Source organism: Colias eurytheme, chromosome 10 (assembly GCF_061535395.1).
Source record: "Colias eurytheme isolate Ceu_HAF_F1 chromosome 10, ilColEury1 Martin Lab GWU primary, whole genome shotgun sequence".
NCBI classification, from domain to species: Eukaryota; Metazoa; Arthropoda; class Insecta; order Lepidoptera; family Pieridae; genus Colias; species Colias eurytheme.
Window position 1 is genome coordinate 5,840,178 of NC_142989.1, and position 17,968 is coordinate 5,858,145.

Sequence of the window (17,968 nt, forward strand, 5' to 3'; positions counted from 1 at the left end):
CGTACCTATAGACTAACTACCTTTATCGTTACTTTTTGTAAGTTATTACTTATTACTATCATTAGTCTCTTACCAATGTTGTCGCTTCTGGGACTCGCATTTTATATATTACTAGCTTTCCGCCTGCGGCTTCGCCCGCATTTTCAAAGAAAAACCCGCATAGTTCCCGTTCCCGTGGTATTTCCGGGATAAAACCTAGCCTATGTTACTCGTGGATAATGTAGCTTTCGAATGGTGAGAATTTTTAAAATCGGTCCAGTAGTTTATGAGCCTATTCATTACAATCAAACAAACAAACAAACAAACAAACAAACAAAGTTTTCCTCTTTATAATATTAGTGTAGATTATGCATTGAATTAGGCACTTCGGAACGATGTATTTACACAATATATTAAAATGTTAAGACGGGATAACTACTTAGATAAAATTTTATCCATACTATTTATTTAAGAAATGAGCACAATTTCATGAAATATTTAAGATAATAATTTTAATTATACCTATTTGTGACCCATTGAAATTATTAAGCGATACCATTCAGCATTATAAAAATATGTAACGTTACGTTTTGCACATTATGTAAATATTTACAACCCTTAAATTGATTTCGTCAGTTTTAAAGGACATAGTATTTACACACATGCTGGCGCTGTTATAGCAGACCTAAGCTTTGCTAATCGGTATATTGGGAAGGTACTAGCTATGTCCTTCGCGTACATGTAGGTATTTTTACCAAAGCGAAGTACAGTCGCGAATGGTGACCATTTGAAAATTGCAAAAAACGGATCTCTTGACTCTCCCGATAAAATTGATAATAACTGTAAGTATTTCGGCTATTTTGCTTATAATGTTATATTATTAGTTAGAATACGATTGTAAGTATAGTATTTTGACATAATTTTTACATATTATACAATATTTGGAATACAAATCTTAGTTTATATACGATGTCCCATAAAACGGACGTTGACAACTTGGAGTATATACTAGGGTATTCTTCACATGTCCTATGTAACGGACGTTGCCAATAAGGCCCTCCATTTTCAACGTCATCATTTTGATATATTTTTCTCTATTTTTCCTATTTCTCTATTGAAAAAATTCCCTCCCTACCTCTGGCGGAAGCTGAAGAGTCTGGCGTTGAGTTGAGATGACGATTTTGAAGGAAATGTAGACCTACGGGAGTGATTTCACTATGATAACAGTGTCAATCATTTACCCCCAGCACCATACCTTCGGAATTATACGACATATTGATTTGAGACACAATGAAGACCCAAAAAGTCAGAATTTTTACCATCAACAAAATATTATTGCTGCAGAATTACAGCCATTACATGCGGTGCGAGATGAATCTTCCCTACTTCTCAGTAGTTCTTCAGCCACAGCATGATGTTACTTACCAGAAATACCATCCAATGTTTGAAAATTTAAATAATAATACCTTACAAATTAAAAAACTGGCAGAAAATGGATATAATATATTATGCCAAAGAATCCAAAAAAAAGCGATTTAAATTTCCTGTTTGTTTTGGTACCTCAAGCATGTTATACGACTTCTTTGCATACGATGAAGCAAACACATTTCAATCTGTACAATATAAGGAATGGGAAGAGGACTTTCTTGGTATATTAGATAAGTTCTCAGGCTATGTAATACTATTTCTATTCCAATTCTTAGCATATTCTTAGGCTGTGATTTTTGGTAGTGTCGTTTTTTAAAATCCATTATTTTTAACGATATCGTTAAAGTTCTAACCAACATTTTAAAACAGATGTTTGAAAAGCTTATTCTAGATCGTTCATAATTATAATTTGATAATAATTTTGAATTACAGAGTTGAAAATGTGCATTGTATTCATGTACCACGGTTGCAGGAATAATGTGCAATGTCCGTTATATGTGACGGTTCGAACATGTACATATAATTGGCAATGTCCGTTTTATGTGACATAGTGAAAACAATAGAAAAAATTAAAATTTTTAATTTTTTTTTTCATTTTCCTCTTTTCTATCCTAATTCCAACACATCCTCCAAATTTTTACATTATAAACACAAGTTATCTAGGGGTGACAATTTAAGGGTTAGAGCCTTGATATTTCAGTCAGCTTGATAACTTTTACAGCTCTCAAACAAAAGACCAACAAAGGATCACACGTCACTGATTCCAAAAGAACTCGGTTTGTGGCTATAAGCCTCCTTAATTCTGTATGAATTTACCATTAATCGAAGCAGAACAACTTATCATATTATTTTCAGGTGAAGGGATATTAACATCAATCGATATACAGCAATTTATTGAATTGGGTCTACACATCATCAGATTTAAAATGTCCAATGTGACAAGAACAGACAAAATAAAATTACTGGCGATGCTGAAGAGCGCTGTGAAGGGTGCCTGCAGAAAATATGACGTATCAACTTGGCCAATAGCCATATCCATAGATTTGCCAAGTGCCAGCATCCAAACCGGTGCTATACGACGTGTAAATAATTTATATTTGATTACATATTTATTTACGCAAATTTTTAATGAATAACTTACATCTGATTTTCCAATTACAGAATTAAATAATGTCAATACATTATGTAATTCTGTCGATCGTCTATTAAAATTATTGACATAAGTATATTATAATTTTCCCCTATTATAATATTATGGATTAAATAGCAATTTCGTTCATTTAAGATACAGGTAACTGTATAACATTGAAAGAGAACGATAATACTGAAATCACAAGTAACGATTATTATTGAAACAAATGCTCAGCCGAAAAAATATACATCGACAATCCGAACACTTTGAAAATTGTTAAATCAGTTTAAGAAATTGCAATAGTTCACAGAGACATTTTTTTACTTTGTATGGAAATCAATCCAAAATCCATTAAATGTAAAGTTATGATGGGTGGTTGTCTTCGAAATAGAAAACATATTATTTTTCGAGCATTAACAAACCAAAGAAGACATCGCAGCCATCGATCTCATATTGATTGAATTTGCTACGGAATTTGAGGTACTACGCTATTTATTTCTTAATCTAATCTAACTACAGTCAAGTAAGTAGAAATAAACATTGAACTAAAAGACTTTAAGTTTCAAACTAAATTAATAAAGGTCAACCTTTAAATAATGCAAAATAATTGAAATAAAACATATTTATGAAGTAAAACATTCAGCAACGAAATATCTGATACCTAGTATTTTACAAGAGAATTATGTTTGAAAATTGATGAATATTGTTTGTTCATAATCGTATTACAGCTCGACATAGTTACCATTAATTACGTTCGTCACCCCAATGTCGCACAAAGAGTCAGAAATCTGTTTCCGATGGAATTAAATCCACTTATAATAAGCACAATTTACGATCAACAAGGTTTGGATAACATTTATGTTATTATTCAGGTTTGTGATGGTAATATATTATTTGTTAGTAATTTTATTTTTTAACCGCATATTATTCTTTTATACACTTATATTAGTTTCGTTTGTTTATTTGTATGCTTATGTTATGTCTTTACGTAACCTACTTCTTTAGAGTTGATTTTGACTCATTAATCAAACATATTATTTAATTTAAACTTTGTACACTTACGTAAGCGTATTTTTAGTTCTTTTAAACCTAAGTTTTAAACTATATTTATTATAGGCACATGTTTCAGTGCTTCAAATTTTACTTGTTTATTTAAGACAGAAAATCCATTATCGATTTATTATTGTTTACTCGTTCGTTGATTGCTTCAGGGATCAGATGGTATCATATTCGCTCATGAGTTCCTGGCATTTCAAATAACCAACAAATATAGTATGCACGAAGTATGCACGCTATTGAACTTCAGATTAATGCGAAATGCCAAAAGGTAAATGTTGTACGAAAGCTTCCTTGAAATTGCTTATGTAAGCCCTAGCAGGTGTCTTAGATTAGTTAACATTTACGTGTATCTTGTCTGTGCTGCTGTATAATAATATTATATACAACTACGACTTGTAATCAACATTAAATATCTGAGTGCTTAAAATCTAAAGACTAAATAAATTCGTAAAGATTTCACTTCATCTTCTTAATACTCGTAGATTCAAATGCAAAAGTCCGTAATTTTACTAATTTATATTTCGACAATTTTTTCATCCAATAATTTTCTGGCTTTGAATAGCTTTGTACATAGATTTCATTAAAAATTTACTAAAGTTCTGAATTGAAAATTATACCATTGCTACTGTGATAAACAATAGTAAGAGCAGTAGTTCCGTGGTAGTTCCTATAATAGCTAGGTTTAATATAAAGATTGATTACGAAAGTTTTAAAACGTCAAGAAATATTATCTGTGTTGATTGCGACCTTGATTGCAACAAAAATGAACCTGTCGCTTTTCTATTTCTATCTTGATTTCTATCCATTTTCTATCAATTTTAATTGACACAAGTCATATGAATTGAGTTTGAAATTATTTTATTTATAAAATAATATTTATTATTTTGAACTATTTTCTTTTTAATTAAAATGGCAGAGAAATTTCCGGAGAAAATCGAGTTTACAGATGTTGATATCAGTCATCCTGATATATTGAAACGCCCTTGCAATCGTTTTAGAAGATGTCCAGTTATCGTCACATTATGTGAGTATTCAGAGCATATTCTGAGGGAACAAGATGCATTAACTTTCTAAAACTTTAAAGATGAAAGCATACTAATTCATGTTAATATAATATTCATAACTTACAAATCTGAATTTGACCACATTGTAGCGGACACTCAAATTACCCCTGTGGAAATCCAAAAATTATTAGAAGTGGGTATGAATGTAGCGAAATTTAAAATGTCCTTCACAACAAAAGGAGACAGGATTCGAATGCTCGGAAAAGTGGATAAAGCTGCATCAGCGTGTTGTAGTAAATTCGGGGTTCACGATTGGCCAGTAGCTACTTGCATCGAACTGAAAACGTGTATCGTTAAAACAGGACTTCTAGAAAATGTGCGTAAAATAGCATAAAATGTTTTATTAATAATTCTAGCCAAAACTAAAATCTCCATTTCGCAGTTTACTGCAGACAATCGTATCTATCGATAAAATTTGAATGAAGTGCGGGCTACCTGGAGTGTTATTAATTTTTTTCAGAATGCAGATTTTATAGCATTTAAAGAAGGAATGCATGTAGTTCTTACATGCAGACTATCAGATTACAATAAATGTAATCTAAAAAAGGTGTTCGTCGACAATCCCACTTTAGCTAAAGACATCAAAGAAGGAACAGAGATTTCCATTGGATCTGATGAAGTTATATTGAAATGTGAAGCTATTCTAGACGAAGAGAATATTAAATGTATTGTAGTCAAAAGTGGTCAGTTGGGGAATGTCTGTAACGTATGTGCCAGAGGTGTTGCACACGATATATCAGTTATTAGTAAGAAAGATCTAGATATGGTTAAATTTGCTTTGCAGTATCAGGTAAGTACTAATTTATTTTTTAGATGCTTTAATAAATTTTTATACCAAAGGTAACGTAAAATAAAAATTCAGTCACTTTTATTTAAGTTTTTATTAATTTTTACCTTAATTCAAAGGTGATGTTTGATTTTCTGCACCTTTTAAAAATGTTACATTGTTAATCAGTGACAGACGTTATGCTAGGGAGTAAGTAAGTAAATAAAAGTAAGTAAAAGCTATATTGTATTTTTTTTAAGATCGATATGATAATTGTGAATTACGTGAGAAAAGCAGAGACTTTAACAGAAATAAAGAAGTACATGGGAAATGTGATAAGGCCTTTGATATTTGGTGGTGTTTGTACTCAAGAAGGTCTGGAAAACATCGATGATATAATGAAGGTTGGATTAGACATTTCTTCAAATTTACAAACGTCTTTTTTTTTCAGAACGGATGTCGCAAAGCTTGTAAGCTTTAGGGATCAGAAACTACATTATAAACTTCCCCACGTCTACATGAACAAACCACAATTATTAAACCTCAAATTATATAAAAACTATTGAGCTACCGTCAATGACAATACTAACATTTATTTATCTTTTTCAACCACACAAAAAAATTGGCTTCATACGAAAATTTATCCTGCAGAATGTTCTCATATTTTGATCAACTATTAAGATGTCCAAAACATTTAATCGGATTGTAGCTGTTGTTTTTTATTGGCTTACATTTAGTTGTGAAAGCAAAGCTTGGCTTTATCCCTGTAATTATTTATAAAAGCGCAACTCAATCAGCTTAATGCTTTGGTATGTAATGGTATAAACTGATTATACATGTAATATATTTAACAACATCTATTCGGCCCTAATTTTTTCAATCCACTTATTTTATAAACATCTTTAGAAGTCACTTTATCAGGGTAAACATTTATTTATCAGTTAATTAAAAAGATCATACGTTAATCATACCACAATACATCATACTAAATAAATTGCTGAAAGTTCTATTGCAAACACACTCCATAAACGCAATATAATATATTATTCTGTAAACGCGCTGTACGAACACCTAACCTAACAACTAACAAGAGGTCACCAAACTTAGAACGATGGTCTTATGGAACAAGCATTGTGGCTTCACCCAACTTCACTAGACAGTATGTTCAACTTGCCTTCTCTGTGGACAGACTTTCTATAGATTTGTTGGTAAAGAGTGCAAAAACTAGTAAAGACTATTGGTACTAAGGCTTTGTTAAAACAATTCATAGATTTTTTATCAAAGACCATATTTATTTTGTAAGTAGTAAAATTGATTTCCAGGAATGTGACGGTATTATACTATCGAGGGAATTTTTACCATTCGAAATAGATGTATCGCAAAAGTTTCGTTTAGCCCATATACAAAAATGGGTCTGCGGAAAATGTATGCAGGTAGTATTTATTTCATTACTTAATCCCAAACCATGATTTATAAAACATCCGAATGAATATTAAAAAAATACGTGATCCACCTCCTCTTGAATTTATAGGTGTATATTTATACTTTTAAAATACAATTTTTTTATTTGTATTTGATCAATTAGATTGTATACTTACCATTTAAAAAAGAAAAATTCATGTAGGTAGTAATTTTTCTCAACCCGTGCATGTTCTTCTTGTATAATTATCTTCCCTTTGTGTGTATTCGTTAGTCTCCTTCTATTTAATAATGGACATACGTTAAATCAGCTCCTTTTGTAGGCAGGTAAGCCGTTTTACTTATCCGGTGGAGTTTTCAAGGAAGCACTGAAGACTGGATTATTCTACGACAATGAAATATCAGACGTAGTGAATGCACTTATGGACGGAGTTAGTGGCTTCATTCTCAGAGATTGCTTCAACGTTGATAATACGTATGAAGTCCTGCATGCTATTAATGAGACCTGCTACTTTGTTGAACCCATTGTTGCTAGTAAGAGTAATTTTTGGAGGTTTCTTGATGAGGTGAAGTATATCATACTAGATTATGTATATAAAAGTACATAGTATAGTAGTATTTTCTATATCGACGGGAAAGTTTCCGAGTGATTGGAAAAATGCTCACATTGTCCCTCTTCCCAAAAAACCGAATCCTTCTATATCATCCGATTTCCGACCGATTGCTATCCTGCCATTTTTATCCAAGGTCCTTGAACGGTTGGTACAGGAGCAACTTAGTATTTTCCTTAATCATCACAAACTCCTTAATCCTTTCCAGTCAGGTTTCCGACCAGGTCACAGCACTACTACTGCACTGATTAAAATTACAGACGATATTCGCCGAGGTTTCGACAACAGGGAGCTTACAATACTCACACTGCTAGATCTGAGCAACGCTTTCAATAGTGTCGATCATGATGTATTGTTAGCTGTACTACGCTCTCTTAATTTATCTGCCTCGGCCATAGACTGGGTACATAGTTAGCTTCGACATGGTGCAATGTCTCTGCTGGCGTTCCTCAGGGTGGCGTGTTATCTCCCCTCCTTTTTTCCATTTTCATCAACACAATCTCCACTAATATTGTATCATCCTACCACATGTATGCGGACGATTTCCAGTTATATAAACATGCCTCTCTTCTCGAACTACCTGAAGCGATTTTACAAGTTAATAGGGATCTTGCAACCATTGTCAAGTGGTGCAAGAACTATGGTTTAACAGTTAATCCAACAAAAACTAAAGCTATTATATTCGGAAGTAGGCAATTAGTCTCAAAAATTGACTGGACCAATTTACCTAATGTTATCGTTGATGATGTACTTGTCCCTTATTCCACTCAGGTTAAAAATTTAGGCTTGACGCTCGATCAAACCTTTTCTTGGGACGAGCAAATCAAACAAGTGCAAAAAAGGGTATTTTCATCTGCATTTTCGTTACGGCGCTTACGGAACTTTCTTCCAATCTCTACCAAAATTACGTTGGCACAATCTCTTCTCCTTCCTCTCCTCGATTTTTCCGATTCCTGCTATCCTGATATTTATGAATATCAACTGGACACCCTTGAGAAGCTTCAAAATTTCTGCATAAGATTCATTTACGGTTTACGCAAGTTTGACCATGTTTCAGAGTTCAGGAAAAGGTTAAACTGGCTTCCTATTCGTTATCGCCGGGATACTCACGTGCTTCATCTCTTATACTGTATACTATTTAGCCCTAAGACTCCGCCGTACTTAAAAGATAAATTCAATTATTTAAGTTCTAATCATTCTATCTCGCTTCGATCTACTAATCTGTTATTATTAAGTACTCCTATCCGTAGTTCTAACTTTTTTAATAATTCCTACACAGTGCGCGCTATTCAGCTGTGGAATGCGTTACCTGAAAATATCAGACGTGCACAATCACTCTCCTCCTTTAAAAAGCTACTTAAAGACTATTACCTATCCCAACAGTAGCTTCTTCAATTTTCTGTTACTACATATTCTTTTTTTTTTTCCCTTGCTTTCCTGTTTGCCTTCTGAAGCCAATCATTGTTTTATTCATTACATTTATTTGAGTTTTATCTTTATTTTTCTTTTATTTAGTATGTGTATGTATAGGTATATATGTGTATATGTATATATATATATATTTAATATTATATGTATTTGTAGTATTGTATCTATGATATTGTATTTGTTTATTTTTATGTAGGTGTATGTTTATATAATTATATATTTATTTTTGTTGTTTTTGCATTAATACTTTGTTTGTATTTTTGCACTATCCCATAATCTTCTTGCATTTCCTCTCCCGCCAGGTTGCCTGGTAGAGATTGCTGTTTAGCAATAAGGCCGCCTTTTGGGCAAATTATGCTTTTGTATTTCTACTTCTTTTTGCAAACTATTGTTTTCTCATATTTTGTTCAATAAAGAATTATAAATAAATAAATAAATAGTAATTATATACGAAATGTATTTAGAAAATTGACATACGCATTCATAGAACTCAAAAATATCCATCAAACTTCGTTAATTTATGAATTCACTGTTTTCACATTTCTTTATATATTATTTGTAATAAATCGTTGCATGTACAAATGCACATTCTATTAAAATAATCACAAACTAATTAACAATTCTAATTTCATATTTTAAGGCAAAATCTCCTACAAACGCAGCCGAAGCTGTCGTATTGTCGTGTGCTTTAGTCGCCAACCAGACAAACTCACGAGTTATAATAGTACCAACAGTGACCGGCAAAACCCTGAAGGCACTTCATCGTATGAGACCCGCATGCCTAGTAATCTCTCTCAGCAAGAAGATCAGTGTTTTGAGGCTGTTACATACGTATAGAAGCGTTGTGCCGCTCATGTATAAAGGCATGTAGGAGTTACCTAATTTTTAGGGCCAGTCCATATGAATATTGTTTGAAATAAATATGCCTACAAATTTTTTTGTTGACGGTCATATTTTTATATCATCAAGGTAACAGGATAACAACAATACAAATATGTATAATGTTTAACTAGTTTAACTTGAAACTAAAAAACTGATCCTTGATTCGGAATAATTTGTAAATACCTGATCATACCATTTTACTTAACCTTTAGATTATAATATTCAACAGAACCACCAGAGTCATCGAAAAATTGGCAGGAAGCGATCGAAAAGCGAATCGACTACGCCATAGAATACGCGGTACAAAGGGGCTGGTTGGTGTACGGGGACATGTACGTGACGCTTCAGCGAGGGTCCGATGATAGTTCGTTCTGTGACACGGTCAGGGTGTGGATAGTACGCGTCTCGAAGAAACTGTTGGTTGAGTGAGTATGATTTCAAATAGGTAAAAGGTTTTAGAGAATTTTCTGTATCAATTACGTTTAAAAATAATCGCTTGATAATTTTTAAAAAAACCGGGAGGAAACTCTTTTCAGATCTCACGCTTAATCGAATTTAACTCTTTTTATTTTTCTTTTTTTACAGATGTAACGACTAAACAAACGTGGTTGAACGTAATTTGTGATGTTTTTATAGTTTTTTGAATTTAGATACCGATGTGACTTACAGTATTTTGTTAATCTATACATTACATTTAAATAGCGTTTTGTTATTATTGCAATAAAGTATGACATAGGTAATGTTTTACATTCTTTTTAATAAGCAATGGACGTCTTAATCAGTACACAATAATACATATTACCTAAGTATGTATTAAAACTATTTTAAAAATCTTGAAAATATATCCGAATAGAAAACCTACGTAGACCATTGTAGATATTAGCGAATAGCGCGTGTCAAAATAAAAATTGCTTTTTGACACACGATACATCTAGCTTTATTCAATTTCTAACTACTATTCAACCGATTGTACAGTTTTCTATTCGGACACACTGAAGATTTGATTTGTTTCCGAGAACAATTCGCACAGCATAAAGATTTGTAGCGATCCTTGTCAAGGGTAGCCCTCTGGAGCGTCCGAGTTTTCCCTATTTTTTATTTATCTCAATCCCCGTTTTGATCCCCTAATGGTTTTACCACAAATAAAACAAGCCTTTGTTTATTTTTCCAAGCCGTGTTTATTTACGTTGACGTTGTTAGCAGCGGCTCTTGTTGTTTGCGATTCTGCTTAAACGACGCAAAATCCGTGACATTCAAGATAAAAAGATATCCGTTTTGAATTTTGAAATAAAATTTAAAATGAAATACAGCTATTTAAGGCTTGAGAACAGTTTCATTTTCTTATTTGTTTGTAAAAGTAGTAAAGTTAAGACATCGTAATATAAGATAATAAGAAATCTTAATGATTTTATATGTTTGATCGATCAGCCGAGTTTGGTGGTTCACCTGATAGTAAGCGACCACCGCTCACCTTGAAATTTTGAATAGGAGGGCCACTTCAAATGTGGTACTCGCTTTAAAGGATTATAAAAGAATTGATGACGGGAATAAAATAATAGAATAGGAAGAGTAAGAAGGAAATAAGGAAATGAGCCTCCGGCCAAGTTTTCTATGGTGTTCACACCTGAATGAATGAAGAATATACATATTAAAAACATTAATACGACTGCGGTGTAGAAATAAAATCATGAACAAAACACAGGTAATGGGTTTACGTCTTGTGGTTTACCTAAATTTCCGTAAGAGCCAGCGCGCACGAGCAACTTTGTCTCCGCAACTATTTTGTCTCTCCCATCAATTTGTATGGGGAGTTGCGTCGCTACGTGCGCGCACTTTCATACTAGCCCATAGGTGGGAGAGACAAAATAGTTGCGGAGACAAAATAGTTGCGGAGACAAAGTTGCTCGTGCGCGCTCGCTCTAAATCTTCTATAATAAAATTTATGACATTAAAAAAACTAATTCTTCTTTATGATTGATAGATACTTGTCATAATTTTGAAACTTCAAAATATACGTGCGTTTTAGAAGTGGATTTATTTTGTATCTTATATTTTTAATATTGAGAAATTATCATGGTTTGGCCAACTGAACACGATATAAAACTTGACGAGGTATATTACTACTTAACACAGCTATAGCTTTGCATTTCATTACTGTTCCCAAAAGGTCTAACAGTCACTCACATTATTGTTATTTCAACTGAAGACATAAGAAATTCTTGTTTCGGATTTCAATCAAGATTTAAATAGACACCGAAGTACTTACTGACATAGTTATAATCAGTTCAACAAGAACTGCGTTAGTAGCTTTTCATTTTCAAGGCTTGTGTGTTATCCCCTACATTACCTTTACTTTCTGTCTGTCTATAATGTAGTTATTTTCGCGTAAACAATAATTAATTAAGTATAAAATTACCTGCTTAAAACGTGGGCTATCCAATTCACAGTGGAATTTCCGATAAATGCTTATTAAAGTCAAGCTTATATTTTTATAAATTTCCGACAGTTCGATGCTTTGGAGCTCCCTGGCCAGCAACTGTCGGCTGCGCATGCGTACACACCGCTCGACCATTTACTCAATCTCGACATAAAGGCACCGCCGGGATGTCAACGTCTCACGGGCATTATCGTTACAATGGGTAAAAAGTATTATTGGAAATTATATTTATTAGAAGGGTTTTATATAAAAATAGGGTCACGTGGGATTAACAAACGTTGCTTACGTATTCATTGATATTTGGTCCACATTTGTATTTTGAGAACATATATCTTTAGATTGAAACCTACCAGGTTACCTTGAAAAAATAAAATAAAAAAATAATAATATCCTTCGTGTTATTCAAGGGTTTAAATGACTATACCAAATGCAAATTTAAATATACTACGGAATTACACCTATACCTACATTTTACCGAAAGCTTTCAATTCATATTTTAGGTCGTTCAACAAATAGCATCGAAGTTTTAGAAAAACTGATATCAGCAGGCATGAATATTGCCCTGTTGAACTTGAATTTTGGAACGAAAGAAGAACACATAGAGACTATAAAAATGCTCAGACAAGCAGCTAAGAACTACAGTATTCAAATGGGTCGTAACTATCCATTAGCCATAGCAGCTAGGTTGCCTGGTCGAAAGATCAGAACGGGGACCATTGCTGACGTATGTTGTATAATTATTTCGCTAGCCGCTCGTCCCTACATTCATGTTAAATTAGACGAGTAACTTTAAAAATTTATTAGATTATTAAACGGTAATTGTAGTTTTAAGTAATTAATTTTCAAAATAGGCTATTTCGGGCTATTTTAAAACAACGCTTTTGTAAAAGTAATTATTATCTATCACAGATAGTATTTAAAAAGATAAATATTAATCGAGGTTGAATTGAAAGTTAAATTTTTTCCTAACGTAATGTAACCTACTTAATGTATTTAAGCCAATGAGATAACTACTCTGTATTTCATTTAAACTAATTATCAAGCCTTCACAGCATTGAAATTTCTTGAATTAAGTCTCCGAATATTAAGTGTCCTAACAAGATTAATGAAGCGCCGCTTAAGTGAATGCGTCTAGATTCCAAGTATTGGATTGCTTCCAGAGTTACGGAGAGACAGTAGAATTAAAAACAGGAGATACAGTAAGGCTAACTACAGACGAAACTTATAAAGATCGATGCTCCGTTTACACGATATATATAGACTTCATGTACTTCTCGGATCAAGTAAAAAAGGGAGACTACGTCCTATTGGACAATGAAACTATAATGCTTAAAGTTGAAATGATTTCTGCTACTACACTGACTTGTAAAATTGAGAGAGGTGGATTGTTAGGCTCTTATAAAGATGTGTTTGTACCGAACGTTTCCTTAGATATGCCGAATTATACTGATAAAGATAAAGAATACATCAGCATGGCTATATCTAATCAAGTAAGAGAAAGAATACATTTAACTTTACATTTGTTGATTAATAATTAATTTGAACAACCCCATTTTGGTATAACTAGATACCATTATTACATCTAGATAATATCACTTTCTTTTTATATAAAACCATTATTTTATTGTGTCATATAAAATAACAAAGTCCTTAAAACTGCAGCAAAGTATACTAAATAAAAGAAGGTATCTCTCACTTCAGCTGGACATTCTTATCGCATCTTTCGTAGACTCGGCTAATGCGATTACGGAACTCAGGCATTTAATGGGTGAGAAGGGAAGGAAAATAGCCATTGTCGCCAACATCCAAACTATTGAAGGCTTCCGCAACTTTGACGACATTCTAGCGGTAAGTGCTAACTAATGGAATACTGTGGCAGACTTTCGCGTAGTTTTAATGCAAGTAGTCACCACGATGCTCTTAGAAAAATCATCTTAGTCATGTCACATGTGGAAGTTTGAATAGATATTTGTTCAATCGCAAAAGTTTCTCATTGACTCGGATAGTTGGAAAGTACGGTTATAATATAAAAAGTTTATCTGGCAACATTTTAGTTCTTTAGATGTTTGTCTGATTGCTTATTATTTCAAGTGGGAACTTATTTATCAATTTTCCTCTTTTATTTATATTGTGAAATAATTCAGATTACAATTATGTTGTAATAACTATGTTGAATATTATATTAAAAAATAATGAATTTGTTAATTTTATTTCATCTTTCCTCTTTGTTCGATTAAATTATTTTTCAGATCAGCAACGGAATAATGATTACGAGGCAAGAATTGGGATCGGATATCACACCAAAAAAATTGGTTATTGCTCAGAAAAATATGATTGCACGTGCTAACAAGGTTTTCATATTTCAGTTCATTTCTTTAAATAATATATAACCTATACGATACAAATTTTACGATTGACTTTATGAATTGAACATTCAAAAGTATCATTCTTCATATTATTATATATTTCTTATTATTTATTGACAGGCAAACATACCTATTTGTATCAGTGCACATCTCCTTAGTAGCATGAGGTATAAGAGCGTACCTCTTCGAGCCGAACTCCTCGACATTGCGAACTGCATCCTCGACGGTGCTGATGCCCTGGTTCTCTCCGCTGAAACAGCGGTTGGCCAATTTCCCGTGGACACGGTTATGTGCCTAGCCAGCGCATGCAAGGAAGCAGAAGCTTGTATGTGGACTAAACAAATTTTCCACGATTTAGTGGATAAGGTATTTTCGTCTTTATTTTATATAAATAAGATTTTATTTTACTTGTTCTATCTTGCTCTATGTTATATAGGGATGAATACTCGATAAATAATACAAACTTATTAATAGAGTCCCTATAATCCTATCACGGCCTGTCAATCTTTTCATAATAGACAAGAGTTAATAATAATCGATCAAGAAGATATTGAACACATAATTCTAATAATTTTACATATTTTTTATAGGTATCAATTTAAGTATGTTGTTATATTTTAAGCTTGAAACTAACGTAGAATGATATAATTTAACAAAACATAATAGTCTAGTAAATATTGGGTCGTATATCCAGAAAGTCACGACAAAAAGTATTTAAAAGTTGTGCGAAAATGTCACTATCAAAAGCTTCCCGTTTTTATTTTTTGCTAACCACATAAAGTATTATTTGTCAGGTTAATCCAGTAATTCTCCGTGTTTGTCATTATTTTCGATTTCTCTTTTATCAGCTACAGTACACTGTGGGCATCAAAAATAAATTACAGCTGAGCACATAAATAAGCATTAAGTCGAACGAATAACGTTATTTATATTGTTCCATGTGTCTTTATTCTGTTTTAATTCATATTGCAATAAAGGAAAGCTTTAATAAAGTATTCAGACACATAAACAATGTAAATTTATTCTGTATTTATAGTAGGTACGTACTTACAATTTGTAATTTTTAAGACACTCAATAAAAAATATTTAAGCATTGAAATATTTTTTGAAGTGAACATTCTTTAGGCGCGTTGTGAGTAAAATTTCATGGCAATACCGTCACGTCATGGGGTAGGGTGATAATTTTGGTATCTTTGAATCTTGCCAAAGAAGTTTCACTTTTGACACGTGTTCTTGCACACACACGCTCCTTTTTATGTACTAGAGCCGTATTTGCTTCTGCTTATTAGAATTTTCATGTTGGTTAAATTTCTTTCCTTTAAGACGCCAATACCCTGCGACCAATCAACTGGAGCGGCTATAGCTGCTGTACTCGCAGCGCAACGTGCCATCGCAGCCGCCATAGTAGTCGTGACCACGTCAGGCAAAACCGCACAAGTCGTATCCAAGTACAAGCCTCGATGTCCCATCATTGCAGTCACCAGATACGGGCCTATTGCAAGGCAGATGCATTTATGGAGGGGCATTATGCCTCTTATTTATGAAGGTAATTGTTTAATTTTAGCAGTGGAATAATCACTCATAATGTATGTCAGATGTATAGCCAGGATAATTATTGTATGTTTACAATTTTCGTACCAGTATCAAACCTCCCTTTTTGTAAAAAGCTTCTCAATATATAGTCCAGTGAAACTCGGAAATGTTGTTGCACTACATAACACTAACGCTGTCCACGACTGTGTCACTTTAGATATCTTTATTGGGTGCAAAGGTCCAAATGCCAACACATAATTCAGTCCAATTCAGCCGGTTCCAGCAAGTCAGGTGTTAAAACAGAATGCCTAATTGTCAAAGGAATTGAAATAGGAAAAAAACTCCGACAACGAGAGAGCACATTCCGACACAGAATTATTGCTCTTGTGACAGTATTAAAAGGCAGTGTACAGAACACTGTTATTGTAGAAACTTGTAATAATGGAAAGGGACCTAATATCATTAACGGATTGCAAGCAAGCAATCTAGAACCAGACCTATTTTTACCAAATTAGTTTTTTGCTGCTCTTTTTAGTATCATTTTTATTTGTAGCGGCTCCTGATGTAGACTGGCAAACGGATCTAAATAACCGCGTGACTTTTTGTACAAAATGGGCCATGGAACAGGGCTTTGTTCGAGTTGGCGATCCCTTGATCATTGTCTCAGGATGGCGACAGGGCGCAGGTTACACGAATACTATGAGAATTATGTATGCTGAAGCTGATAACGTGTAAAAACCAAATTATGAATATCATCATCATTACCTATCTCATAATAATACAACATTAAAGTTCTTTGTAAAATGTATAGGTAATCTATGTAGTACCCTAATTTTCATAATTTACACTACATACTTACAGAATAAACAATGATTAGATTTACAAGAATTGTTTGTTTAACTTGTAGTAGTCTAGTCAAAGTCTCGTCAGCTCTATTTCAAAGTCAAAGCACTAGTGGAATTTAAAATCAAAAAGCGTAATCGAAAGCTCTAGACGTCCTTTGGCGGTGTCTACATAGTGAATCGGAATATTCAGGTGACAAAACATCGGTGATCAGCGGCAAAGAGCTAACTGCGCTTACTGGCCGGTCAGCCAATTTGTAGAACTCACTGAGGCAATCAAATAGAATTTATGTAAGCCTTTATTGAATAATTGAATAACGGTAGATGCCATGTATGTTATTTTAATGTAGTGAGGTGAGGCAAATTTATGCGTACCTACCTAGCTCGATCTTGGTGCTGAATGAATAACAGTAATTGATCTGTTGTAAGAGGTATGTATAATACATTTGTAAAAAGGAACTTATTTTAATGTCTTACTCGACTTTTTCATTCATTACTCGACTTTGCCATACATGCATCTAGTTTAGTTTCAATTTTAAATATTGATCAGCAGCAGGAACTTAAAATTCAAAAGGAATTTTAGTGTTATGTTGCATGGGAATGTTAAGTACTGCTGATCAAGCTATTAATCACATATTCGACAAAAGGTCAAACGTTTTCATCGTATCATAGTACCCTTTTCCGACTTCAAAACCAAGACAGGGGTCAGATAGATGTGCATTTAATTTTGCGAGTATAAATATTTTATCATTTAAGTATGAAGGATTATATTTGTATTTGATGGCATGATTCCTAGGCATGATTGAAAACTTAAAAAAAAGTTGAATTGGAGTGGTGTTGAATAAACTGCAGTCTATTTTAAAACACAATGGGGTGTTACTGGGCTTTACATTAGTAGACTTGCAATGGCTGTGTATTCATTTTTCGTGCCCTTATCAATTTTAAAATAAGACATTAACATGTAATTATTCTAAAACCAATTCAACGAAATAATATAACACAACAATTTACGTCGTTAGGTA

The 17,968-nt window shown here is 33.1% G+C and overlaps 2 protein-coding genes across 2 annotated transcripts; both read left to right on the forward strand.

Moving 5' to 3' along the window:
- Nucleotides 1-4,507: 4,507 nt before the first annotated feature.
- On the forward strand, nucleotides 4,508-10,437 carry LOC149905192 (pyruvate kinase-like). The gene is made up of 9 exons (XM_090106226.1): nucleotides 4,508-4,622; nucleotides 4,752-4,978; nucleotides 5,123-5,452; nucleotides 5,689-5,832; nucleotides 6,751-6,861; nucleotides 7,171-7,413; nucleotides 9,527-9,749; nucleotides 9,998-10,193; nucleotides 10,354-10,437. Exons 1-9 carry the CDS (start codon nucleotides 4,508-4,510, stop codon nucleotides 10,364-10,366), a joined length of 1,602 nt encoding a protein of 533 aa, XP_089962352.1. The 3' UTR covers nucleotides 10,367-10,437.
- Nucleotides 10,438-11,841: 1,404 nt separating this feature from the next.
- On the forward strand, nucleotides 11,842-16,839 carry LOC149905193 (pyruvate kinase-like). The gene is made up of 9 exons (XM_090106163.1): nucleotides 11,842-11,880; nucleotides 12,275-12,407; nucleotides 12,706-12,929; nucleotides 13,366-13,695; nucleotides 13,907-14,053; nucleotides 14,455-14,556; nucleotides 14,692-14,937; nucleotides 15,895-16,117; nucleotides 16,658-16,839. The coding sequence occupies exons 1-9, from the start codon at nucleotides 11,842-11,844 to the stop codon at nucleotides 16,837-16,839; spliced, it is 1,626 nt and encodes a 541-aa protein (XP_089962289.1).
- The last annotated feature ends 1,129 nt before the right edge of the window (nucleotides 16,840-17,968 follow it).